The sequence below is a fragment of the Papio anubis genome, chromosome 18 (assembly GCF_008728515.1).
Source record: "Papio anubis isolate 15944 chromosome 18, Panubis1.0, whole genome shotgun sequence".
NCBI classification, from domain to species: domain Eukaryota; kingdom Metazoa; phylum Chordata; class Mammalia; order Primates; family Cercopithecidae; genus Papio; species Papio anubis.
Window position 1 is genome coordinate 62529507 of NC_044993.1, and position 26730 is coordinate 62556236.

At 51.5% G+C, this 26730-nt stretch overlaps 1 protein-coding gene across 7 annotated transcripts in view; it reads left to right on the forward strand.

Annotated features, from left to right (window-relative positions):
• LOC101011777 overlaps positions 1-26730 on the forward strand; it is a 154612-nt gene that overhangs the window by 87032 nt on the left and 40850 nt on the right. For 6 of the 7 annotated variants that reach the window (XR_004179846.1, XM_031658476.1, XM_031658471.1 and 3 more), the window contains 12 exons: positions 1943-2080; positions 2176-2295; positions 3470-3562; positions 7087-7304; positions 11121-11314; positions 15033-15341; positions 16111-16346; positions 16429-16590; positions 17193-17270; positions 20938-21145; positions 24261-24427; positions 25824-25936. Coding sequence is in view for 6 of the 7 variants with exons in the window: in XM_031658476.1 (XP_031514336.1) it covers positions 1943-2080; positions 2176-2295; positions 3470-3562; positions 7087-7304; positions 11121-11314; positions 15033-15341; positions 16111-16346; positions 16429-16590; positions 17193-17270; positions 20938-21145; positions 24261-24427; positions 25824-25936 (2036 nt within the window). In the remaining variant the exon portion in view is untranslated. The remainder of the gene's footprint in view (positions 1-1942; positions 2081-2175; positions 2296-3469; positions 3563-7086; positions 7305-11120; positions 11315-15032; positions 15342-16110; positions 16347-16428; positions 16591-17192; positions 17271-20937; positions 21146-24260; positions 24428-25823; positions 25937-26730) is intronic. The other variant, XM_031658472.1, reaches the window with a different exon arrangement.

The window sequence follows — 26730 nt, forward strand, 5'->3', positions numbered from 1 at the left end:
ACAGCCCCTGGGAAGGAGGATGAACCAGGCAGCTGTTGAGCAGTGAGACCCACCCTTCTGGGGGCTCCCTTCACCATTAGTTAAACGAGGCTGCGTGCGGCTCCCCAGGGATAAGGTAGTACAGTTCTTGGAGCTTCTAGGGGGAAACAGACGGCAGGATGACAGCCTCAGACACCTGCAGAAGTGGTTCCCGATGGTGTTTGCTGTTTCTTAAACCGGAGATCGCAGAGCCGGCACTATGGGCCAAATTCAATCTGCAGATGGGTTTTGTTTGGTCTGCTTAGCATTTACATTTTTTAAGAAAATTAATTGCCACCACTGAAAATCAGAAGATTTTGAGTAAAACCCAGATTTCTGGTGTTTATAAGAAAAAAATTGAGAAGGCGTGACCACACCAGGCCTCAAATCCCAGCTGACAACAACAGGCTCAGACTGAGTAAATGGCAATCGTTTAGTTTCATATAATTTGGCTGTCTACTCTTTTTAAAACCGTGTCTAGGCTGGGCGAGATGGCTTACACCTGTAATACTAGCACTTTGGGAGGCCGACGCAGGCGGATCATTTGAGGTCAGGAATTCAAGACCAGCCTGAACAACATGGTAAAACGCCATCTCTACTAAATCCAAAAAAAATTAGCCAGGAGTGGTGGCAGGTGCCTGTAATCCCAGTTACTCGGGAGGCTGAGGCAGGAGAATCGCTTGAACCCGGGAGGTGGAGGCTGCAGTGAGCCGAGATTGCACCACTGCACTCCAGCCTGAGTGACAGAGACTGTCTCAAAATAAAATAAGTGTGTTTAATGACATGCATTTTTCCCCCCTCTTGGACCCTTATTTCTCTTCCTCCGTCTTGGTTTTAAAGTAAAGCCGAGCACCCCTTTAAAGATGCACCCCTTTAAAGATGCATTCCAATGATAAAGCTCCTTGGCAGGCATTTTTAACTTCTCAGTCAACACAGGTAGGAAAAGATGGTAACGTGCTACTGTGTACTTGGCCTATGGCAGAAGCTAAATGATTGTTGAGTGAATAAACGATAGAGCCATTGTGTATTAGTTTGGTATGGCTGCCATGACAAATTGCTGCAATCTTAATGGTTTAAAACGCCACAAATTTATTTTACAATTTTGGAATTCAGAAGCCCAAAATGGATCTCATGTGGCTAAAATCAAGGTGTTAGCAGGGCTGTGTTCCTTCTGGACGCTCCGGGGGAGAGTCCATTTCCTTTCCTTTTCCAGCTTCTAGAAGCTGCCTGCATGCCTTGGCTCGTGGCACTTTCTTTCATCTTCAAAGCCAGCAGCGTGGCATCTTCCAATCTCTGTGTGACTCTGACCCTCCTGCCTCCCTCTCACAGGACCTCTGTGATTACTCTAGGGCCACCCAGATAATCTCCTCATCTCAAGATCCTCAATCCAGTCACACTGCAAAGTCTCTTTTGCCACGAAAGGTCACATATTGACAGGTTCCAGTGATGAGGACATGGATGTCATCGTGGAATGAGTGTTCTTCTCCCAGCTCCACTATGAGTTACACATTCTTTCACTCTAGCTCAGCTTTGTCCTTGGAGTTTCAGGCTGTAGCTAGTGATTCTGTGTGTGTCCAAGTATTTATTGAGCACCTACTACATGCCAGGACCCGTGCTAAGTATTAGGAATATGGCAATGAACAAAATACACTACTCTCTAGGCGCTTTCTTTGGACAAGACACAGACATTCACATTTGTTCCATCAAGCCCACCCGGCTAATCTTAGCTGTAGGCACTGGAGTTTACCATTCCTGTGTACCTGTGCCCACTTCCTGCCCTATAAGTGGACGAGTGTAGACTGCTCCATAACCCATCAATCTTTGGGCCACTTTCTTCTGACGACTGGGTTCCCAGGGTGGCTTCCGCAAGCATTTAGAGATGGTACGAGACCTCTCTCAGTGCCTCTGGTTCTCACACACTCAGGCTAAGAACAGGGAGATTGAGGCTACTTTGAAAGTCAACCGGAAAGTTGTGCTGCACTTGAAGGGTTTACATCGTGACAGATCTCAGCATGGGGAAATCCGGCACAGCCTGGCCCTGGACTTGGCCCATTCCTACCAGGTATGGGTCCCCAGGTTGGGCAGACACTGGTTTGTGCCCTCCACACAGAGCTTGACTGTTAGCAGAAGTAAAGGGTGTTGTCTGTTTCTTCCCAGCTGAGCTTCCCCCAGGCCCTGAACTTGGATGGGGGCATCATCTTTAGACAGAGTCCCCAAGGAACATTCAACTTCGGTGTGGATGTACGAGCTGCCGTCAACCACAATGTCACATCCCAGGTCAGGAGGCTGAATTCTGCTCCCTTGCCAAGGGAGGCCGGGTCTTAATAACCTTTAGAGAAGGTGACCTATATGAGATGTCTGAGGAGGTGGCAGGACACATGACCCTGGAGAGCCAGCAGCACAGTCCTTATTTTGGCAATGTGTTTGTGATTAGTCAGGATGCATTGACTGTTGTAAACAAATGTTTGGCTCTTTGTGAAAGGCCAGTGTTCATGTCTCAGTTCACCATGGCTCTGCTCCATACAGTCTCTCAGGATCCAGGCCTCCCCACCTTGTGGCTCTGCCCCAGTGGGCAGACAGAGGGAGAGAGAGTGGAGAATTATGCAGGAGGCTTTTATGAGCCATACCCATAAGTGGAAAGGTCATTCCTGCCTGGGTTCTCATCACATGATCCCACCTAGCTGCAAGGGAGGCTGGGAAATGTAGTTTTAGCTGTATGTCCAGGAAGAAAAGGAAATGCAGTTTGGTGAATATATAGCAGCCATTGTAGGTATATTTACTCATTCATGGCTGTTCATTTGTTCATCCATGGGCATGTGCATTCATATCCATTCATTCAGCATGGATAGGTTGTATCTCCTGTGTGCCAGGCTCTGTGATGTGCACTGGGGATGCATGGGTGACTCTGTCCCCATCTCTGTTCCCATCTCTGACAGCTTTCAATCTAGTGGGCAGTTTAGTGTTATGTAAGTTCAAGTTCAATTCCCAGTTCCACTGTTAACTAGCTGTGTAACCTTGGGTGAATTACTGAGTCCCACTGAGCCTCAGTTTTGCTAGCTGGGAAATGGGATGGTAACAGCAACCCAGCAAAGCAGTGTTGAGGATTAAATGAAGTACTCATTGTGAACCTGGTAGCACAGTGCCTGGTTCACAGTCAGGGTCAACTAGCAGGTGGTGTGGCTGTGGGAGGCATGAGCAGGCACCATGGCAGGGAGTAGGGGGTCCCAAAGTGGTCTTCCAGCCCCAAATCCAGGACAACACTTCCTAAGCAACCTTGTTCAGTAGCGCAGCCTGAGTAAGATTGAGGGGTGAGGAACATTGAGGGAGGACAGAAGTTTCTGGTTTGAGCTTTGGGCAAATTCTGGGATGCGTTTGCCTAGTAGCCACCTCCTAGGGTTCTGCATCTCCCTCTCTGTTCCCTCTGACCCCTCTTCAACTCTCCCCACAACAGGTCTCGGTCCAGCTGAACGGATCTGACTTCAACTTTGCATTTTTCTTCCAGCTCAAGCATCCCCACAGACCAACATTTCCTCCAAACTTCCAGGTATGGACGTTGCTTCCTTGCGGATGACCTTGACTTGCCTGCCAAGAGTTGTCTGTGAGCAGCTGGCCTGCTGGGAATGGGCGGAAGGAAGGCAGGATGGGGGCCTGAGGGAGGGAGGCCACACTTGCAGTGTTGTGCTTAGCCAAACAGCCCCTGCAGAATCAAGAACAGATGGCAGGGAGGTTTCCACATCCATCATTTGGAAGTGATGGTCCAGGCTGAAGGGGGTGAAGGATCTCATTTCACTCTTGAAAATGGACAGAAACAGAGTTTTCCTCCAAACTCTGCCCTGTATTTGGGCTTTGGCGAAGCTGTGTAATCCTTCAAGAGAGTTTTGTTGATCCAGTGTATTTTGGAGGTGGAGAAAGACATCCAGGTGGGAGCCCCGTCCCCCCACCAAGTTTGCAGCTTCATTGAGCAGACTGTGCATGGTGTGTGCCACAGGAATTAGAGGGTGACTAATTCAAGGATGTGGAGGTGTAAATAGGAAATCCCAACAGGGATGAGGCCCTTAGGAGACGTGGGGCAGACCTTTAATTTGATAGCGATAAAAAAAATTAGAGGTGGGGTCTCACTATGTTGCCCAGGCTGGTTTTAAACTCTTGGCCCCAAGTTGTCTTTCTGCTTCAGCCTTCCAAAGTGCTAAGATTACAGGCATGAGCCACCGCACCTAGCCTGATAGCATTTTAAAATTTCTTTTGAGACAGGATCTCACTCTGTTGGCTGGGCTGAAGTGCAGTGGTGGCGTAATCACGGCTCACTTCAGCCTTGACCACCTGGGGTCAAGCAATCCTTCCACCTCAGCCTCCTGAGTAGCTGGTGCCACAGGCATATGCCGCAACACCCAGCTAATTTTTGTAATTTTTTTTTTTTTTTTTGGCAGAGACGGGGTCTCGCGATGTTGCCCAGGCTGGCAATGAGCCCCTGGGTTCAAGTGATCCTCCTCCCTTGGCCTCCCAAGGTGCTGGGATTATAGACATGAGCCACTATGCCCAGCCCTGATAGTATTTTTTAAACACCTGCTGTGCATTCCCTGTGTGTTGGGTTTTAGACACTCGAATGGAGCCCGAGAGTGGCTCTGAACGGAGGGAACTGCTTATTCTTAGAGGCACGAGTTTTCACAGGTTGATGTCCCTGAAGCCAGGCTCTATCTTCACATTGACACAGGTCACCATTTCACTAGCAGCCTTTTGCTTTTGTGGAGTTCCCTGAGATCACGGCCCATCTGAGAGCTGCTGCCATTTTAGATGGGAGGAAATGCCATCATATTAACCATTTGTTCTAGGGGCTGATGTCTGTGGAGTGATTGCTTGGCAGGCTCTGTTCTAAACCCTGTTTGTGGATTATCTCATGGTCACCTCACGATGCTGTTGTGGGGAGGTGTGGAGCACTGTTGTACCATTTTGTGGATGAGGCTCTGAGACTTAGAGAGGTGGTGTGACTTGCCCAAGATCATGGAGCTCAGCAGTGGAAGATCTTGGGTGGGAACCCAGGCGTTCTGGTTTCAGAGCCCGTGCTATCGATCCCCCGAACTCATCGGGGACTGGGGGTGGGTTCCCCTGGAAGCTTGGATGCTGGGTCATCTAATGGGTGCAAATATTATTATCATTAGTATTTTTTGAGACCGAGTCTTGCTCTGTCACCGAGGCTAGAGTGCAGTGGCATGATCTCGGATTTGCAAACTCCACCTTCTGGGTTTAAGTGATTCCTGTGCCTCAGCCTCCCAAGTAGCTGGGATTACAGGCATGCGCCACCACGTCCAGCTAATTTTTTGTATTTTTAGTAGAGATGGGATTTCAGACTGATCTTGAACTCCTGACCTCGAGTGATCCATCTGCGCCAGACTTCAAAAGTGCTGGGATTACTGGTGTGAGCTCCTGTGCCCAGTTCAAACGTTAATTTTAATTTTAATTTTTAAGACAGTGTCTTGTTCTGTCAACCAGGCTGGAGTGCAGTGGCATGACATGGCTCACTGCAGCCTCCACCTCCCAGGCTCCAGCCATCCTTTCGCCACAGCCTTCTGAGTAGCTGGGACTATAGGTGCACGCCACCACACTCAGCTAATGTTTTAATTTTTTGTAGAGATGGGGGTCTTGCTCTGTTGTTCAGGCTGGTCTCAACTCCTGGCCTTCAGCAGTCCTCCTGCCTTGGTCTCTAAAGTGCTGCAGTTACAGGTGTGAGTCATCGTGCCCTACCAGTCTATGGGTTTTGACAGACATTATGGATCTGCCTTGACAGCATCATTCAGAGCAGTTTCCTTGCCCTAAAAAATCCTCTGGGCTCTACCTTTTCATCCCTCCTCCTACACTCCACCCCCTGGCAACCACTGTTCTTACTCTCTGTGGTTTTGACTTTTTCCAGAATGTCACAGAGTTGGAATACAGTGTGCAGCCTTTTCAGATGGGCTGCTTTCACTTAATAATATACATTTAAGTTTCCTTCATGTCTTTTTCAGCTTAATAGCTCATTTTATATTAGTGCTAGATAATATTCCATTGTCTGGATGTATCATGTTTTATTCAGCAGTTCATCTGTGGAAGCACCAGGCATTCTTTTAAAACCTTTCCAGGCGAGGCACGGTGGCTCATGCCTGTAATCCCAGCACTTTGGGAGGCCGAGGCGGACAGATTACCTGAGGTCAGGAGTTCGAGACCAACCTGGACAACATGGTGAAACCCCATCTCTACTAAAAATACAAAAAAAAAAAATTAGCTGGGCATGGTGGCGGGCACTTGTAATCCCAGCTACTCGGGAGGCTGAGGCAGGAGAATCACTTGAACCTGGGAGACAGAGGGTGCAGTGAGCTGAGATCACAATGAGACTCTGTCTCAGGGAAAAAAAAAAAAAAAAAATTCATTGTGATTGCAATACACAGGCTGGATTCAGAACCATGGGGCTAAACCTGCTTTGCAGATGGGGAAACTGAGGCTCAGTTCAGGAAAAGGAGAGGCTCAGGTCCTGTGGAGCTGGTGGAGCCTTGGGCCTCTCTGCTCCCACCCTCCACTGCTCCCCTCCCCACTGCTCCCTTCAACACCCTTGTTGGGGCTGACTACGTGTTCACCCCCGCCTCACTGCTTGGGTACCCAGATGCCATCCTCTTTGCATCCCAGAAGTTCTGGGTTCTCTGGTTCCCGCGGGGCACTCTACAGGGCCTCCTTTTCCGTGGAGGAGTTGCAAAGATGTCCTCTGCTTCCCCCACCAGCACGAGTTTTAGAGCTAGGCAGACTCAGGTGGCATATATGACCCTCTGAGAGCCTCAGTTTCCCCATTTGTACAATAAGAACTCCCATTTCACATGTGGAAAGATGGGACTGTACCCCTGGGCCAGGTGCTGGAGCCAGGGTAGGCTGTCTCCCTCATCCCTCCCTCTGTCTCATTTCTCCTCCTGATTGTGTGCTGTCTACCATGATTGGTGACTGCTCAAAGTTGGAGTGGCTCAGGAGGGCTTCCTGGAGGAGGAGGCAGCCCTACCCCACACCCAGGATCCCATAGACCCTTCCTGTCCCTCCCCCGCCTCCCTGTAGGTGCAGGCAGCTGCCGGGCGTTACAGAGTGTGCGGCTTCAACGTGTCTCTATCTGTGCATATGTCTGGCCGGGAGCTGGTTCTGCTGGAGGTCGACGCCAGCCAGGACGCTCGGAGAAGCAGCCGGGGCTGGGGTGTGAGTGTCCTTCTCCACCAGGCTGTCCTCAGTGCCCCCAGGGTTGTTCGGCTGCAGCTGTCTGGAAAGATCACCCCAGCAAGGTAATGGTCCCCAGGTGGTCTGCAAGGAGGCGGGGAGACCACAGAGGCCAAAAGGCTGAGGCCTGGGCAGTCCTCACTGAGAGGCCCCTCTTCTTTCCCTCCGAGACCACACCCAAGTCAGCCCCATCGGTGCCACTGAGGGCATGAAAAGCAGGTGGTTTTCAGTTTTTCACTTTTACCCTTTATTTTTTTTGCATTGTTATGAGAGTGTTCATTGTAGACGGCTTAAACGATAATGTATAAAGGGCTGGGCACCATGAGTCACACCCCAGGGCTTTGGGAGGCTGAGGCAGGAGGATTGCTTGAGTTCGGGAGTTCAAGAGCAGCTTGCACGATATAGCAAGACCCCATCTCTCCAAAAAATAAATAAAAATTAGCCTGGTAGGCCGGGCGCAGTGGCTCACGCCTGTAATCCCAGCACTTTTGGAGGCCGAGGCGGGCGGATCACGAGGTCAGGAGATCAAGACCATCCTGGCTAACACGGTGAAACACCATCTCTACTAAAAGTACAAAAAATTAGCCGGACGTGGTGGCGGGCGCCTGTAGTCCCAGCTCCTTGGGAGGCTGAGGCAGGAGAATGGCATGAACCGGGGAAGCGGAGCTTGCAGCGAGCCAAGATCGCACCACTGCACTCTAGCCTGGTTGACAGAGCGAGACTCCATCTCAAAAAAAAAAAAAGAAAAAAGATTAGCCTGGTATAGTGGGGTGCACCTGTAGTCCCAGCTACTCAGGAGGCTGAGGTGGAAGGATTGCTTGAGTTCCGGAATTCAAGACCAGCCTGGACAACATAGACCCCATCTGTACAAAAATTTTATTTAAAAAATAGCTGGATGTGGTGGCGTGCACCGGTAGTCCCAGCTACTCGGGAGGCTGAGGTTAGAGGATTGTTTGAGCTTGGAAGTTGGAGGCTGCAGCGAGCTATGATTGCAGCATTGCAGTCCAGCCTGGGCGACAGTGAAATGAGCCTGACTCTAAAATAGTATTAATAATAATCATCATGTAAAAAGAAATGAACCAAAAATCACTAGTGATCCCAAGGAATATGCATCTCCATTTGGTCTCATGTCTGAGTATATATTTACCTACTGATGTGTCCACTATGGTGAGGTGCTCAGGAGCCAGGGGTGACCACTTGGGTTCCAGTCCGACTCTGCCACTGCTGCCTCTGGGACCACTCGCCCTTCTGTGCCTCAGTTTCTCCACCTGCTTTTTAGGGTTTTCCTAAGGATGAACTGAGCCCTGCATGTGAGTTCCAAGCGAGGGCCAGTGAGCACGCTCCATAGCTGGCTACCATCTTTGCTGCAGGTGTAATCGGAAAAAACAAACTCTTTTTGGCTACTATCCTCTTAATGCTCAGTACAGGATAGTTCTGTGGCCAGGAGCAGGGGTCTTTTTCCCCATAAAGCAATTCTCTGGTGGACACGAACTGGGTGTCCTACAAATTAACTCAGTTCTAACCCTATATACCTGGAGGTAGCATCAGACCCCCACAGGTTAAGTGTGCAAGACTGCCCCCAACTTTAGGCACCATTCCCCTCAGCCTCTCTAGTGGCTGGAACTACAGGCTCACCACCACACCTGGCTAATTTTTGTACTTTTTTTTTTTTTGTAGGAACAGGGTCTTTTTTGTAGAACATGGTCCTCTGCAGTCCCATGTTTGTTCCAGGTTGGCATGGATTTAAGGAGCCCCTGGGCTGTGGACATGATCCTAGATAACCGTGTCCTCAGAATTGCCACCACAGCTGTCCCTCCACCTGTCCAACTGTCCATCCTTATCCCCAGTCTGAAAAGGATTTGAGGCAAATTATTAAAATGTACCTTGTTCTAGGTCAGGAGTTGGCAAACTCTCAAGGCCAGATGGTAACTATTTTCAGCTTTATGGGCCGTATGGTCTCTGTTGCAACTACTCAACCCTGCCATGGCGGCACAAGAGTGTCATAGACAGTTCATAAATAATGGGCATGATTGTGCTCCAATAAAACTTTATTTATAAAAAGAAGTGGTGGGCCAGCTTTGGCCCACAAGCTATAGTTTTCCAACCCTTGTTCAAAATTTTAAAAAGATACATGAGGAAGCTAGGGAGAAGGGAAAAGGAAAATAGGAAAAATGGGAAGCTGCTCAAAGTAGAGTCAGTAAACAAAATTCATGCTATGAGTTCATCTGTGTTATGTACAGCTCAGCTGAAGATTTGGCTCTGAGCTTCCTAGCAGCCAATGCAAAGAGAGAAACCAACAAGTAGTAATATTTGCAGTGGCCCTCAGGAAGTTTACACACACACAGTTAACAGCTGTGCACCATGAAATGCATGGGTTATCTTGTTCCTGGTGGTGAAGCTCAAGGGAAATCTCTCCAATGGTGTCATACAGGAACTCACTGTGTGATGATAGGGACTGCGTCCCCTGCCCCAGTTTTCCAGCAAGTTTAACAGCAAGCTTCTTGGGGCTGTTCCTTTTCTCACATTTATCAGTCACTCATTTTGACCCAGGAGCAGGCATCTTATATTCCAAAGTTCATTTAATTCTAAACAATACTGTGCTTTAGGTACTGCTAACTGCCTATTTGAGCTTTGAGCTCATTACTCTCTCTCTCTACCTGTTTCCTCATCTGTATATTGGGGATCATAATATTCTCAAAAGTCACAGGGCTTTTGTAAGGAGTCAGACAATGCATCTAAAGTACACAGTGCATGGCAGAGTGTGTTGGTTAGATGTTGCTGCATAACAAGCTACCCCAAAGCATAGAGATTAAAGAACAACCATTTTGTTTGCTCATGATTCTGTGGGTCAGGAACTTACACAAGGATTAGGCAGTTCTGCTCTGTGTGACTTTGGCAGGGGTCATTCTCTGGGACTCTTGGCTAACATCAGCCTTCAGCTGAGTCAGTTCCTAGACAGATGTGTGCATGGGCTGAGGGCGGGGGTGGACTGGGAAGTCTAGGAAGGCTTCCTTCACATGTCTGGCACCTCGGTGCTCTTCCATGTGCAAACCCCCCCACTCTTTTCAAGTGGCTGCTTGGGCTTCCTCATATCATGGTGGTCTCAGGCTGGTCAGACTTCTTACCAGGTGGCTGGGTTCCAAGAGGGAGCATTCATGTGAGAACGTGAAAGTTGCAGATCTTAGGGCCCAACCTTGAAAGTTCTGCAGTGTCATTTCTGCCACATTCTATTGACCAAAATACAGGTCAAAGGGCAGCCCTGATTCAGAGGGAGAGGAAATAGATCTCACATGTTAATGCAGGAGTGGCAAAGTCACCTTGCAGGAGAGTGTGTGGGAAGAGCCGGCCATAGGTGCAAACACACTGTATCACACCTGGGTGAGTACCTGTCAGTATCAATATCAGTATCATTTCAAGGTCAGGCACAGCAGCTCATGCCTGTAATCCCAGCACTTTGGGAGGCTGAGGCGGGCAGATCACCTGAGGTCAGGAGTTCAAGACCAGCCTGGGCAATGTGGTGAAACCCCATCGCTACTAAAAATACAAAACTTAGCTGTTGTGGCAGGTCCCTGTAATCCCAGCTACTCAGGAGAAAGAGACAGGAGAATCGCTTGAGCCCAGGAGGTGGAGGTTGCCGTGAACCAAGATCGCGCTACTGTACTCCAGCCTAGGTGACAGAGTCACCCTGTCTCCCCCCCCCCAAAAAAAAGCTAAGTATCAGTTTGTCCACTTTATTCCCCACTTTGCAGAAGGAGAAACTGATGCTCAGAGAGGTTGTGTCCTTCTCCCAGGTCATCCTGTTAGTAGCAGCATTGAGATTGGAACCCAGATTTGCCTGACTGCAAAGCCCAAGATCTTAACCCCCTCACTTCACTGCCTAGGATTTGGCTGTTTTCCAAGGCACTGCTGGACCAGAACACAGCACAGCTGCTCCTCAAGGCATCTGAGGAACGGAGGGGAGGCCGGGTCCTGACCTTACAGAGCCAAACCCGGCACACGGTGGCTGGCTGGGCAGTGATGCCCCGCCTCCTGACGCTCACAGGAAGGCTGAAGCAGAAGGAGACACTTCAAGAGGGTGAGGGCCTGGAGAATGCCATGGGGGCGGGGCAAGCACTTTCTATGGAACTGCAAGGTAGATTCAGTTCCACCCAAGTCCAGTGATGCTCCAACTCCAGCATGTCACACTGGCGTATCCATACGTTTAGATAAAGGGGTATGGATGATTCCCCTTTGTGAGAAATATACATTCTGACAAAAATCTACCCATTAAAAACTGAATAGGTTTCCTTATGCAGGACTTGTCAGAGCCTTTAACATGCTAATGGACATTGTATATCTCCAGAAGGAAGAGTTGGGTACAGGGTTTCCCAGGCATATTTTTTGGAATACCTTTTATTTTGACATAACACCAGACTTGTAGAAAAGTTGAAAGAACAGTGCAAAGAATCCCACAGGCCCTTTGTCCAGATTAACCAGCTACTAACATTTTACATTTCCTTTATCATTCTCATATTTATATTCTCTCTATATGTACATATATTTAACGTATTATTTTCTTCCTGAATTGTGTTTTCTCAGGTTTCTTTTTTGAGAAGGAGTTTTGCTCTTGTCCCCCAGGCTGGAGTGCAATGGAGCAATCTCAGCTCACTGCAACCTCCACCTCCCAGGTTCAAGCAATTCTGCTGCCTCAGCCTCCGGAGTAGCTGGGATTACAGGAACTAATTTTTTTTTTTTAGGGGAGGCATTAATAATCTACCCCTAGTTTAGCATATAATCAAGAAATAACCGTAATAATGGGCAACCAGCAGCCCTCAGGGCTGCTCTGTCTGGAGTAGCCATTCTTTATTCCTATCCTTTTTAAATAAACTTGATTTTGCTTTGCACCATGGACTCACCCTGAATTCCTTCTTGCAGGAGATCCAAGAAGCCTCTCTTGGGGTCTGGATCCAGACCCCTTTCCTGTAACACATCCATCTATGTTATTTTTGATGCTTTTCAGAGTGAGTTGTAGACATCAGAACACCTTACTTACTAAATGGATTATCATACACATCATGAACTAAAGCTCAAAATTTGCTTACAGTTCTCCCTGCTCTTAGTCTCCCTCCCTTTCTTCCTTCCTCTGATGTAAAATTTACAGACATTGAAATGTGCACATCTCAGCTGGGAGCAGTGACTTCCACCTATAATCCCAGCACTTTGGGAGGCCGAGGAGGGCAGATTGCTTGAGGCTGGGAGTTTCAGACCAGCCTGGGCAACAGAGGGAGACCCTGTCGCTACAAAAATTTTTTAAATTAGCTGGACATTGTGGTGCATGTCTGTAGTCCCAGCTACGTGGGGGCTGGAGTGGGAGGATCGCTTGAGCCTGGGAGGTTGAGGTTGCAGTGGGCCATGATTACACCACTGCATTCTAGCCTGGGCAACAGTGAGACCCTGTCTCAAGAAAATAATCATTTTAGTATCTAGTGGTTTCTCCTTGTGGCTTTAATTTGCATCTCCCTGTTGATGAATGATGTTGAGCCCTTTTTTTTTTTTTTTTTGAGATGGAGTTTCACTCTTGTTGCCTAGGCTGGAGTGCAATGGTGCCATCTCAGCTCACCTCAACCTCTGCCTCCTGGGTTCAAGAGATTCTTGTGCCTCAGCCTCCCGAGTAGCTGGGATTACAGGCATGTGCCACCATGCCTGGCTAAATTTTTTTATATTATTAGTAGAGACAGGGTTTCTTTATGTTGGTCAGGCTGGTCTTGAACCCCTGACCTCAGGTGACCTGCCCACCTAGGCCTCCCAAAGTGCTGGGATTACAGGTGTTAACCACTGCACCTGGCTGAGCACTTATTCCTGTGTGTTACTTGTTCATGTAGCTTCCTTTGAGAGAGTTGAGACAGGTCACATTAATTTTTTGCCCATTTATTAAATTGTTTGTCTTTTATTGAGTTGTAGATACTCTTTATATATTCTGGAATAGAATATTTTCTTCCGTTTTGATTTTTTTTTTTTTTTTTTTTTTGAGATGAGGTCTTGTTCTGTTGCCCAGACTGAAGTGCAGTGGGATGATCATGGCTCACAGCAGCCTCAAACTCCTGGGCTCAAGCAATCCTCCTGCCTTAGCCTCCCAAGTAGCTGGGACTACAGGTACATGCCACCATGCCCAGATACTTTTTTTTTTTTTAGAGGCAGGATCTCCCTTTGTTGCCCAGGCTGGTCTGGAACGCCTGAGCTTAGACAATTCCTCCTACCTCAACCTCTCAAAGTGCTGGGATTACAGGCGTGAGCCACTGTGCCCAGCCTGGCCTGGTGTTTTTTATGCCATTTAGATTTTTTTTTTTCTATTGCCTTGGCAAAGAAATACAGTATAATATTGAATAAAAATGCTAAGAGCAAAAATTCTTACCTATTCTCAATCTTACAAAGAAAACGTTCAAAATTTCCACGAATAATTTTAACATTTGGTGTTAGTTTTGCACAGTGTTTTTTGTTTGTTTGTTTTTTAGAGGCAGAGTCTTGCTCTGTCTCCCAGGCTGGAGTGCAGTGGTGCAATCTCTGCTCATTGCAACCTGCAACCTCCGCCTCCCAGTTTCAAGCGATTCTCCTGCTTTAGCCTCCCGAGTAGCTAGGATTACAGGCATACGCCACCACACCCGCCTAATTTTTATATTCTTAGTAGAGACAGGGTTTCACCTTGCTGGCCAGGCTGGTCTCGAACTCCTGACCTCAAGTGATCTGGCTGCCTCAGCCTCCCACAGTGCTGGGATTACAGGCATGAGCCACCGTGCCTGGCCAGATTTTATTCTTAAGAATGGGTGTTGAATGTAATCAAATGCCTTTTCTGAATCTAGTACATATTCATATGGTTTTCCACCTTAATTTTGTTAATAGACTGAATTAAATTGGTCTTAAGTGTGAAACCGACCTTGCTTTAGTGGGATTCCCTGCATTTTTTCGTATGTATTTTTCTTTCCTTGTATACGTAATTGAATTTGGTTTCCTAATACTTTGTTAAGAAAGTTGGTGTTGGTCGGGCACAGTGGCTCACGCCTGTAATCCCAGCACTTTGGGAGGCCAAGGTGGGCGGATCACGAGGTCAGGAGATCGAGACCATCCTGGCTACCACGGTGAAACCCCATCTCTACTTAAAATGCAAAAAAATTAGCCAGGCATGGTGGCAGGCACCTGCAGTCCCAGCTACTTGGAAGGCTGAGGCAGGAGAATGGTGGGAACCCAGGAGGCGGAGGTTGCAGTGAGCCGAGGTCGCACCACTGGACTCCAGCCTGGGCGACAGAGCGAGACTCCATCTCAAGAAAAAAAAGTTGGTGTCTGTGTTCATAGTACTATTGGGCTGTAAGTTTCCTTTTTTCGCAAAGCTCTTGTCAGGTTTGGGATGAGGTTTATGCCACTTTCATAAACCAAGTCGGGTATTCTCTTCTCTTTTCTGAAGGAGTTTCTGTGAGATTGGTGGCGATGTTCCCTAAACGTCTGATCGCCTCTACCAGCAAAGACGTCTGGAGCGTTTTTTGAAAAACGTACAGAGCTATATAAATGTATAGCCCTATATAAATAGAGAGCTATTCAGATTTTCTGAATTATTTTGTGAATTAGCTCACTTGATTTTCAGAGTGTCCTGGGAGGGAGCTAGTGTACTCTGGATTTCACAAATGTACCATTTCTGACATGAGTTACAAGTGTGACATCGTGAATTTAGCGACTTCCTGCCCCCAAATTATTTTCCCTCCTCTCCAAAATGGCTCGTTTCCCTGAGCCGCCCCTACTCTGTTCTTCTCCACCATCCTCTGCAGGCACCCTCAGGGTCACTGCTGACTCAGCTGTGCTGGGCTTCCTCCTGCGGCACAAGCATGAGAAGGCAGGGAACGGCACCAGCGTGCGCAGCGTGACCTGTGTCCTTGCCCAGAACAGCAGCCAGGCCTTGCCTGGAGAGCTCCAGCTGAAGGGCCGGCTGCAGGCCCAGACGAGGAACCTGATGGCCCAGGCCAGCATCCGGGCTCATGCGGCCAGCCTGGCTCTGGGTGGCGCCTGCTCCTGGGGCCCCAGGCACGGCCAGCTTGCGGTTGGCCTGACACATAATCTGAGCATGCTGAGTGATGCAGGTAGGACGAGTGGTCCAGGCAGAACAGCTTCTTCCTCCAAGACTCCTAAGTCCTGGAGCCAAGGGAGGGGATAAATGAGCCTCCAACCCTGATTCACATTCCACCTTCATTTCTTTCCCCTGCTGGCTTCCCCAGCACTCCTGCATCTCCTTCCCTGGGCTGTGATTCAGGTTCAGGGCACCAGTTGTTACCATATTGACATGCTTCAAATCAGATGGTGACAGCCCCTGCCACCAGCCCCCTCCAGGCCTCCCACCTCCCCATTCCCTGGGACAGCTCATGCAGCGTGGATACCTGGCCTAGCCAGGACCCAAAAGATGCCCCCTGGGACCGCAGTATGAAATAATCCCAGCAGCCCCTGCTCGAGCTCCCAGATGTTCCCTCCCGGCCTGGAGGGGCCCCCAGGTACAGCAGCGAGGGGAGGACACATGATCAGACCCCTGTTTCCCTCTGAGATTTGGGCTCTTGCCTTGGGGAGCTAGAAATCTTATAGGGGACATGGGTCTTATCACCGGCTGCATGTGGCAATTGTGCCGTGAGGTTGGACCAGATGAAATCGCCATTTCTGTGAGATGTGGACAGTTTCAGATAGTTTAACCTGGTGTATTGGGGACAGTAGGACCTGGAGCTGTGGAGCTCAGGGGATCCTCTAGGGAGCAGGTGTGCTGGCCAGGCCCCTGTCATGTTTCCGTCGTGACTAAATGTGGTGGACTGGTCTCAGTGGCCTCTGGGGTTCTGCCCACTCCTGCCCTCTGGCCTCTTCCTCCAGGACTCCCCTCCGAGGCAGGGATGCTCCTGTCTCTCACCCACATGGCTTCCAACTGCTCAGCACGCCTGGCACTGCGGAACGCTGGGGGTCAGCTAGACGCTGCCCTTGGCCTGGAGGACTTGACCACCGAGTCCCCAGGCCAGCAGCTCCATGCCAGCCTCCGCCACACCCACACCATGCCCAGCCTCAAGCACTGGGGCCTCCCCTTCTCCGTAGACGGCCACGGGCACTTCCAGGTGAGTGAGGAGGGGGCTGCACCCAGGCCCTCCCAGGGGACGCTAGGTCCCAGGGACACCCAACAGCTTTGCTTCTGCCCAGAGTGCGGGACACAGTCTGGCGGCCGGGCTGACGTTAAACTTGGATGGTGAGCAGCTCCACGCAGCCCTGGAGAGGAAGGCAGAGGACGGCCGCCAGGGGCTGGTGCTGGGGCTGCACCATGGCCTCTCGGGGCTGCAGGGCACCCTGCCCTCCCAGCTTGAGGTGAGTGGGTCGGGTGCCCAGGTGGGCCAGGCTTCAGCCTGCACCAGGGCCTGCCTGGTAGAATGAAGACGATGGAGGCCCTGGTCCCTCAGTTCCTCCCTGGGGCCCCCACCCTGGAGAAGCCCCACACCCGCAGCTGTCTTCATTGTTCTCATAAACGAAAAGCAGCAAACCACCTCGGTGCCCGTCCCTGAGGGTGGCTAAACCGTCCATGGTGGGAGAGGGAATGTGAGTGACCAGGGCTGCTGGCCTGAAGCCAGGCTGCACCATCGCTGACTGTGTGACCACACGCAAGATGCTTCCTGTTTCCCTGACTTGGGTGACGCAGTTTCCTCATCTGCCACCTCCTTCCATGGTTACTCTAAGGTTCAGTGAGCACCGTGCCTGGCGCAGAGGCCCTGCATGGGGGGAGCTCTGCTTACCTTCATCTGATGATGAGGCTGTGGCTTCGCCCTCAAGTCTCTGTGCAAACCTCTCTTTCGGGTTGTTTGCCCTCGGTGGCTTCCCCACAGGGTAGGGTCAAGTGGGATCTTGGCACCCACGACAGTTCACTGTGGGGTCGGGAAAGAAGCCAGCCCCTTCCCACCCACTGGTCTCTGTAGGTCAACTGCAGTGGAGACGCCTCGCCCACCCAGCTGTTAGGATGGTGCCAAGGAGACATCGCTGGGCAGCCTCTCGAGGTATGGGGTCTCTGTCCTGGGCGGGATGGTTGTGGTCCATAGTGGACCCCCTCAGCAGGGCTGGCACAGTCTGATCACAGGGGCTGCTTGTGGTGTGGCCCGGGGCTGAGGTCACTGCCAGGAGATACTCACATGCTCCCCCTCCTTCAAGACCCCCCACATCCCTGGTGACATGCACCTGGACTCCCAGTTCCCAGGGGCATCAGCTCAACCTGAGGGTCTTCGCGTGGTCCCATCTGCAAACACAGGTAGACGTCAACCAGGCCCCAAGGGTTGCAAGCCCACCTCTGTTATGGGCAGCTGGGTTAGTGGACAGCTGGACTGGTGGTGGGCATGTCCTAGCATCATGAGACAAGTGGACCGTGGAGCTCAGGGCTGGCGTGCGGCTCAGCTCAGGTGGCTTCAAGCTCTCTCTGACTAGGGAGCAGGCAGGAAGCACAATGCCTTTCTCCTTGTCCTGTCTGCCTCCCACCACTGCCACCTAAGCGTCATGGGCTCAGGCATTTCTATTTCGTGCCTGGTAGTATTCCCAGGTTTAAGAGAGGGTCTTAAACGTCTCCCCCGCCACCCCTCTCCTCCCCTCTCCTTTCCCGAGATGGAGTTTTGCTCAGTTGCGCAGGCTTGAGTGTAGTGGCATGACCTCAGCTTACTGCAACCTCTGCCTACCAGGTTCAAGTGTCTCCTGCCTCAGCCTGCCAGGTAGCTGGGATTACAGGCGTCCACCACCACGCCCAGCTAAATTTTTGTATTTTTAATAGAGAGGTTTCACCATGTTGGCCAGGCTCGTCTTGAACTCCTGACCTCAAGTGATCCGCCTGCCTCAACCTCCCAAAGTGCTGGGATGACAGGCGTGGGCCACTGCACCTGGCCTGCTCCTGCTGTTTCAATGATAAACCCGCGTGAGTTGGGTGCAGGGGTTGCAAACTGAGAGCCTTTGGGGGCCAGGCGGAGAACTGAAATGTGTCACTGAGCTGTGTGGGGAACTACAGAGTGTGTGCCACGTCTCAGACCCTCCACATCATATGTATCTTTTCACATTTCTTGTAGTAAAATGTGTGTAATAATGTAAAATTGTTTTAAAGTATACAACTCGGGGACGCTATGTTTGTTCACACTGTTCTACAATCATCGGTGCTTGCAAGTTCTAGAACTTTTCATCACCCCAGTGGAAACCCCATATCCATCAGTAGTCCCTCCTATCTCCTCCTCCCTGGTCCCCAGCAACCATGAATCTGCCTTCCATCCCTATGCATTCGTCTATTCTGGAAATTTCATACAAACAGAATTATACATGATGTCGTGTATCCCAACACTTTGGGAGGCCAAGGCAGGTGGATCACTTGAGGTCAGGAGTTCGAGACCAGCCTGGCCAACATGGTGAAACCCTGTCTCTACTAAAAATACAAAAACATTAGCTGGGCATGGTGGTGTGTGCCTGTACTCCCAGCTACTTGGGAGGCTGAGGCAGGAGAATTGTTTGAACCCAAGAGGCGGAGATTGCAGTGAGCCAGGATTGCGCCATTGCACTCCAGCCTGGGTGGCAGAGCAAGACTCCGTCTCACAAACAACACCACAAAAAATATCAGAGTGAGTGACCACATAAAACTTATCAGCTCAAGGGCCACTAACTTGCAACCCCTGGTCTAGGGTTGGCTGGACCCTGGGAACGCCCAGTCCTGGGGGGAAAGTCCAGGGAGTCAGCTACGTGGTGATAAGGGCTCAGGCCTCAGTTTCCCCAGCTCTGCCCACTGGGGCTGGGATGCAGGGAAGCGCTCCGTGGATAGTGACAGAGAGCTCAGCCCTGGCCTCTCTGCTCTCACACTGAGTCTCCTTGGTGCCATCAAGGTCAGCGGTGACACCAGCAGAGGCCTAGCAGGCAGGCCTGGGTGTGGCCCAGGGCAGATGGGGACAGTCTTGCAGAGCTGCCCAGCAGTACAGAGCCCCTGAAACTTATGATAAGTCCAGCCCTGAGTCCTGGGCTGTCATGCCAGAGGGTGGGTGGCGCATGATCAGAGCCCAGCAGACCTGGACCTCCTGTGGGGTCCCACGGCAGATGCGGCCTTCTGCCTAAAGTGGGGCTTCCCGCACACCCAGTACACAGGCATAACCCGGGAGGGCGTTAAAATGCAGGCTTGATTCAGCAGGTCTGGGGTGGGGCCTGAGAACCTGCATTTCTCAGCCCAGGTGATGCAGTCACGGCTGGGCAGCAGCTCATTCTTTGGGTCACAGGGGCCCAAGGTGTCCTCTCCACCTCCCTCATTCATCCCTGCTCCTTCATGCCTGGGTAGCTCCTTTGATAGTGGTGGAAAAGGTGGTGGAGATTTCACTGAAGATTTTTGTTTTTTGAGATGGAGTTTCGCTCTTTCGCCCAGGTTGGAGTGCAGTAACGTGATCTCAACCCACTGCAACCTCCGCCCACTGGGTTCAAGAGAGTCTCCCACCTCAGCCTCCTGAGTAACTGGGATTATAGACAACTGCTACCACACCTGGCTAATTTTTGTATTTTTAGTAGAAATGGGGTTTTGCCATGTTGGCCAGGACAGTCTGAAACTCCTAACCTCAAGTTATCCACCGGCCTTGGCCTCCCAAGGTGCTGAGATTATAGGCGTGAACCAGTGCGCCTGGCCTTGCTGAAGGTTTTACCGAGACAATTGTGGGTGGCATGGGAGGGAATTACATCTCACAGCAAAGTTTGAGAAACTTTTTCCATCAAGGGCCGGATGGTAAACGTTCTAGGCTCTGTGGCCCTGCAGTCTGTGCCGCAGCGCCTCCATTCCGCTGCTGTTGTGTTGTGAAAGCAGTCACGGGAATAGGACGTGAACATGTTACCGGAACGGAATCTCAATCCAGACCCCAAGGGAGGGTTCTTGGATCTTGGGCAAAAAACAATTCAGGGCTGCTGGTTGCCCATTTTTATGGTTATTTCTTGATGATATGCTAAATAAGAGGTGGATTATTCATGCCTCCCGTTTTTAGACCATATAGGGTAACTTCCCTACGTTGCTAAGATATCTGTAAATTGTCATGGCGCTGGTGGGAGTGTAGCAGTGAGGACGACCAGAGATCACTCTCATCTCCATCTTGGTTTGGTGGGATTTAGCCGGCTTCTTTCCTGCAACCTGTTTTATCAGCAAGGTCTTTATGACCTGTGTCTTGTGCTGACCTCCTATGTCGTCCTGTGACTTAGAATGCCTAACCTCCTAGGAATGCAGCCTGGTAGGTCTCAGCCTTATTTTACGCAGCGTCTATTCAAGATGGAGTTGCTCTGGTTCAAATGCCTCCGACAAACAGGCAGGGCTGTGTTCCAATGACTTTGTTTACAAGAACAGATGTAGGCTGTGGTTTGCAACCTGTTTCGCACCAGCCAGGAGATCTTGGTCTTCCCAAAGCCTTTCTCCAGCCATCCTCCCCAGGCCTACTCTCCCCTGCCTGCCCCGCTTCCTGATTGGTTTCTGCGGGTTTTCTCTGTGGTCTCCTGGGTGCATGTGTAATTAGCTGGAGTAACCACGTTGGTCATCAAATCTCCTGCAAGAGGGTGTGAGTTCCTCCCACCACAGTGACGTGAATGGCACTGATAACCCCAGGGTTTGTGGGAGCCAGTGCCAGCTGGCCCCGGGCTGGCTCTCTCTACACAGGGCGGTCCAGCGTCTCCTCGGTGTCGTTCCAGGTCTCTGTGGACATTCACAACAGCAGCTCCGGCTTCGAGCATTCTGGACGCGTCGTGATGGGGCCCACATTCCTCAACTACTCCATGAGCTGCTGTTACCATGATGGGCACCTGGAGCTCTCCGGCCGGAGCTGGCACAACAGTGAGGCCTTGTTGTGGGCAGGGTTCCCAGGCAAGGCCTGCCTGAGTGCTGAGCTGCAGATACACGGTGAGGCACCCAGCGCACAGCCCTGGGACTGGGGGGCTGGCTTCCTCCATGCCTGGGCCAGCCCAGCAGCCTCAGGCCTGGACCCAGGTGGCACCCCCATCAAGCCCAGTGTGGCTCTGGGCTCTAGGACAACCAGGACAGCCTTGCCCATCAATGACCTAATTCCTGAGACAGGCGGATTAGTTTTCCACACACCGGATGGCTTAAAACATAGAAATCTTAGCTAGGTGTGGTGGCACCTGTGTGTGGTCCCAGCTACTCGGGAGGCTGAGGCAGGGGATCGCTTGAGCCAGAAGGTTGAGGGTGCAGTGAGCTATGATTGCAACACTGCACTCCAGCCTGGGTGACAGAATGAGACCCTGTCTCAAAATAAAAGCAAAAACAATCGACAGTGGATTGAGGGCCCGTCCGATTTAGATATGACCTTATTTTTACTTAATTACATCTGTAAAGACCTTGTTTTAAAATAAAGTCATAATCACAGGACAGAGGGTGAGGGGGGTGGGTGGGACTTCAATATCTCTTTTTTGGGGACACGGTTCAACCCATTATGGTGGGAAGATAAAAGCAACAAGAGGAGCCAGCATTGGCTGAGCACTTACTGCATACATGCCAGGCAAGCTGTGTACACACGACAGCTCAATACAGTACAGCCGACCCAGTCACACAGGGGGAAAGGCAAAGCTCTTAGAGGGGCCTGTGAGCCGTCAGAATCCACACCCTTCCCCTCTCTGTCTTCATCTCCCAGCCCCCAGCCCTACTTATTCCACTCCTCACTGTTCTTCAACACACCAGGCTTGCTGTGGCCCCAGGACCTTGGCACAGGCTGGTCCTGCTGCCTCGAATACCTCTCTCCCACACGCCTGCCTGTCTTCCTCACCTCCCTTAGGTATTTTTCCAGTGGCATCTCAGGGAGGCCTCTCTTTTCTACCTCCCCATCTCCTCCCATCCCTCTCCCCAGCTCTGTCATTTGACATATGTGTAGCATACAAATGCCTTTGTTTCTCGTTCTTTCTATGCTAGAATCAGCAGAATGTGTGCTCTGCGAGGGCAGGGATGACTTCTGTCTGCTTTGTTGCAGGGTACACAGTAGGTATTAAATGGGTGCGTGAACAAGCCTATGAGGTAGGGTTAGGAATATCATTCCCATTCTGCAGCTGAGGAATGGAGGCTCAGAGAGGTTGAGTCACCTGGCCCAGGTCACACAGCTGATAATGACAGAGGGAAGATTGAACCCAGAGACACCCTCTGACCCCCATATAGATTATGGAGACGTGACTCTTAACCATTCAGGACCCCTGGGACTCCCCAGTCCCCTGGGGCATCTTATGTTGGCCTCAAACTTTTTTATTTTGGGGTCCAGGTGTGATGGCTCACACCTATAATCCTAGCACTTTGGGAGGCCAAGGTTGGTGGATCATTTGAGGTCAGGATTTCGAGACTAGCCTGGCCAACAAGGTGAAACCCTGTCTCTAAAAAAAAAAAAAAAAAAAAAGAAAAGAAAAAATTAGCTGGGCATGGTGGTGCATGCCTGTAGTCCCAGCTACTCAGGAGGCTAAGGCACAAGAATCACTTGAACCTGGGAGGCAGAGGTTGCAGTGACCTGAGATCATGCCACTGCCCTCCAGCCTGAGCCACAGAGTGAAACTTCGTGTCAAAAAAACAAACAAACAAACAAAAAACACTTTATTTTTGGCCCTCAGCCTCCTGAGGGGTGAACAGAGGACAGGATCACATGGGGAAATTGTCCCCAGTCTGAGATGACCTCACGCTTCGTTAGGGACATGATAGCCGAGTGAGGGGAGGTCATTCTGGGTGACCACCTCCACACCACTCTAGTTCCCGACCCAGGATGCCTGGTGTGGCTGCCCCCAGCCAGGAGTGACCTCTCCCTTCTCCCACTGCTGTCCACAGTCTGCTGTCGCCACCTCTTGGGACGCTTTCTGCCTGTCGTTAACACTCCTGGTGTCTCTGACAGCCCGGTGCTCTCGGGCGTGGGGATTGTGTCCCCTCTCCTCATGTCCTGCACATAGTAGGTACATGTGGTTGAATGTTGAACGAGGAAGGAAGGAAGCCTGTCCTGAGGCCTTCTGCATGTCCCATAAGTGGTCCTCTCCCGTGTGTTACCCCATTCACTCTGGGCGCTATCTCCTGAGGCGGGCGGGCTGTGCCCACCTCATAGATAAGGAAGGTGAGACTCAGAGCTATGGAGCTCGTCCACCCTGCTGGCCAGATGGGAGGTGCTAGAGCCTGGCTGAGTGTCACTTGGGCCTGAGCCCAAGCGGTGAGCTGCACCCCACGGGAACCTGGCGTCTGACGTAGAGTAGGCGCCATCTGTTTGCTCTGGGACTCCCGGACCTGATGGATTTCTCTGTGTAGCAAAGGGAATTTAAGTTAAAGAAGAAATTCCTACCTGTGAGCCAGAATCTCCCGTTCTGCAGGGAGTGATGGGAGGGACGGGACTCTCCAGCCAGGGCCGTGTGGCTGCAGATGGAAGTCAGTGGCCGCAGTGGCCATTTGTGGAGAGCAGACCTCATGCTGATTCCTCTGCAGGCTACTCGGATAATCCTCAGGAATCCCTGCAGAGAAGCCTTTCATCCCGCAGTCATTCAGAAAGCACTCGCTGCACCCCCGCTGTGTGTCAGGAGCTGTCCTAAGAGAAACCCCGCCCCCAGGGACTAAGGTTCTGGTGGGGTGAGAGTATGGGGAGCAGGGACCCAAAAAGTGAGTGAGTGAGGTCATTTCAGGTTGTGCTGGGAACCACACTCCAGGGAGATGGGATGGAGGATACCTGGCAGCAAAGGATTGTGAGGGACTTCAGATGTGCAGTCAGGAGAGGCTTCTTGGAGGAGGTGTCATTTCAGCAACTTCAACTTCAATGAGAGAAGGAGCCACCCAGACCTAGATCCTCAGGGACACATTATGATAGGTGATGTCAAGGAGGCTCAAAATGGTTGACTCCACCCAGCCCCCACGCTGTGGCAGCCTTGCCCTTTCCTGCTGGTGTTGTGTTTGAGGGCCGCAGGGCATGGCCTCTCCTGCAGTCTGGTGTGCTCCTGGACTGGGAAGGGAGGTGAACCTGTCTTCAGTAGCCCATGCCATTCTCTGCCTCTAGAGACCCAGACCCAGGCCATGGTAGCCTTCCGTGGCAGGGACAGTGGAGTCAGCATGGACCTGGCAGCCCTGGTGGCTTGGCCACTATATGGCCCACTGCAGCTGGTGGCCAATGCCAGCCATGCAGTGCCTGCTCTCCAGAGGCTGGGCCTGCCCTTCACCAACCAGGTAAGGAGTGGGTGGGGCAGGACCTCCCTCCAAATTCTGTTCCCTCTGTCCAATTCCTAGTGTGCAGAGGACCCGCTGTGTGCAGGGTGGGTGGGGAGGACCAGGCCTTGGGTTTCCCCAGTACTTTACAGTTTACAAAGGCTTCCTTCATAATTGCTGTAACTGCTGAGGTCTGCTGAGTAGTCTCTGCGTTCCCAATCACAGGGCTGGCGTGGGTGGGTGCCCGGGGCCTCTCCTGGCTCCTGTCCTGCGTCCTTCTGCCCTGCAGTCTTGGGTCAGAATCAAAGCTCCTGCTTGTCAAGCGCCTGCCCCATGCCCAGCCCCCTTTAAAGGGTTGATGGGCGTTCGTTAGTCTCATCCTCCTAACGCCCCAGAGAGAGGCAGGATGGTACCATCCTTGCGAAGGCCTTCTCTGGTGTTCAGATCCCAGCCCTGCTGCTTGCCAGCTGTGTGGCCTTGGGCAAACTCCTTCACCTGTCTGTGCCCTCATCTCCTCATCTGCAAAATGGGGACGATGATATTACCTATAATGTGGAGGTTGTGAGGATCGAGTGAGTTAATCCCATTAATGCCTGCGTAGATGCTTAAGAAGCACCTGTTGTGATGAAGGGGAAGATGATGCTGATGGTGTGACAATGACTATTATCATCATCATCTCTGGGTCACATGTGAGAGTGTGGACGACTTGCCCAAGGTCACCTAGCAAGTAAGCAGCAAAATAGGGACTCAGACTTGGCATCCTGGCTCTTCCTCTTGGTGTCCTCCTGCCTCGGAGAAGAGGAACCCACATGGGGCCATGCCCTGAGCACTGTCACTTGGCATGAACTCGTCCTGCCTAGCTGGGCCCTCCTCCTCCAACACAGAGCATATTCCAGAGCCAGGCATTAATGCTTCTTTCCCAGCCTGTTTCAGGTTACCCAGCAACCCCTGCCCCACTCCACTCTGCTGTGGGAGGAGGGGCAGCTCCCGGCGGGTCAGGGGGCCAGGCTGTCACCCCTCGTGCAAAGGATCTCTGCCCGGTACCCCACAGCTGAGTGGACTGGATACCCTGTGCCCCTGACTTCATCTAAACCCTTTCCTGGCCTCGAGGTCAGGTGACAGGGAGTCCTCCAGGGAGCACATGCTCTGCCAATGTCTGGGCTGTAGCTGTCCTTTGGGCTCCCTCGGTGGTACTGCCAACCTCAGCTGCAATCGGGGCCGACCCTGGCCCTGCATCCTCAGCATCTATGAGAGTGTTGGATGAGCCAAGCCTGCGGGGCTTCTGTGGCTCCCAGGCCATGCTGGGGTTGGGACAAGGACGTGCTGGGCTATAGAGCTTGGCTGGGGTCCCCACCAGGCCTGTGAGGCTCCTCAGGCTGTCTACACCCGCACATCTCACAGCCTGCTCCCTCCTCAGCTCGTGTTCCAAGGACTCTGGGAGGCAGAAGAGATGAGCTCCTCACTGCAGCTGACCTGTGATTCTCAGGCCACCTTGGTCCTTGACGTCCGTGGCCAGAACCAGGCAGTCAGGTGAGGGGGGCCCCCAGGAGGAGAGGAGTCGGGGGAGGAACCATTGGCTGGGCACCTACTGTGCACCATCGCTGGACACAGCCCCTCTCAATCCTCTGCTCAGCCCCGCTACATAAATATGGGTAGGAAGGCTCAGAGAGGCCAAGCGACTTTTCCAAGGTCACACAGCTGTAAAAATCCCTCAACCTCTCCAGGCAGGGCACTGATGTGTTCTTGGCCTCAGAAACGAAGTGCATCCCAGGCCCCAAACACTTATTAGTAACTATTAGTGCCCTTAGGGCTGGGGGCCTGGTGAGGTGCTTGGTGTTCCTGTGTGTGCACTAAGTCAGGGGCCACCAGCCAGGCTCTAGGGCTCAGGTCTCAGCAGTGAGGGAGGGGGTGAGTAAGCCACTTGTTGAAGGGGTAGATCAGTGGTTCTCACCTAGGGGCGAGATTCCCCCCAGGGACTTTCAGCAAAGCCTGGGGAATTTCTGGTTGCTACACCGGGGAGGATGACACTATGAGGGTCAGTGTATAGAGGCCACAGATGGTGCTAAGCATCTTACAGTGCTCAGGACACACCCACGAGTGTGAAGTCCATGAGCCAACAACCGTGCCAAGGCTGAGACGTGGAGATGGAGAGGAACCTGATAGGAGGGTACAGCACCCTGGAGTTAGCAACATGGGAGATAGGCCTGGCACAGTGGCTCACACCTGTAATCCCAGTGCTTTGGGAGGTCGAGGTGGGAGGATTGCTTAAGCCCAGGAGCTCGAGGCCAGCCTGGGTAATACAGTGAATCCCCCATAAGCTACAA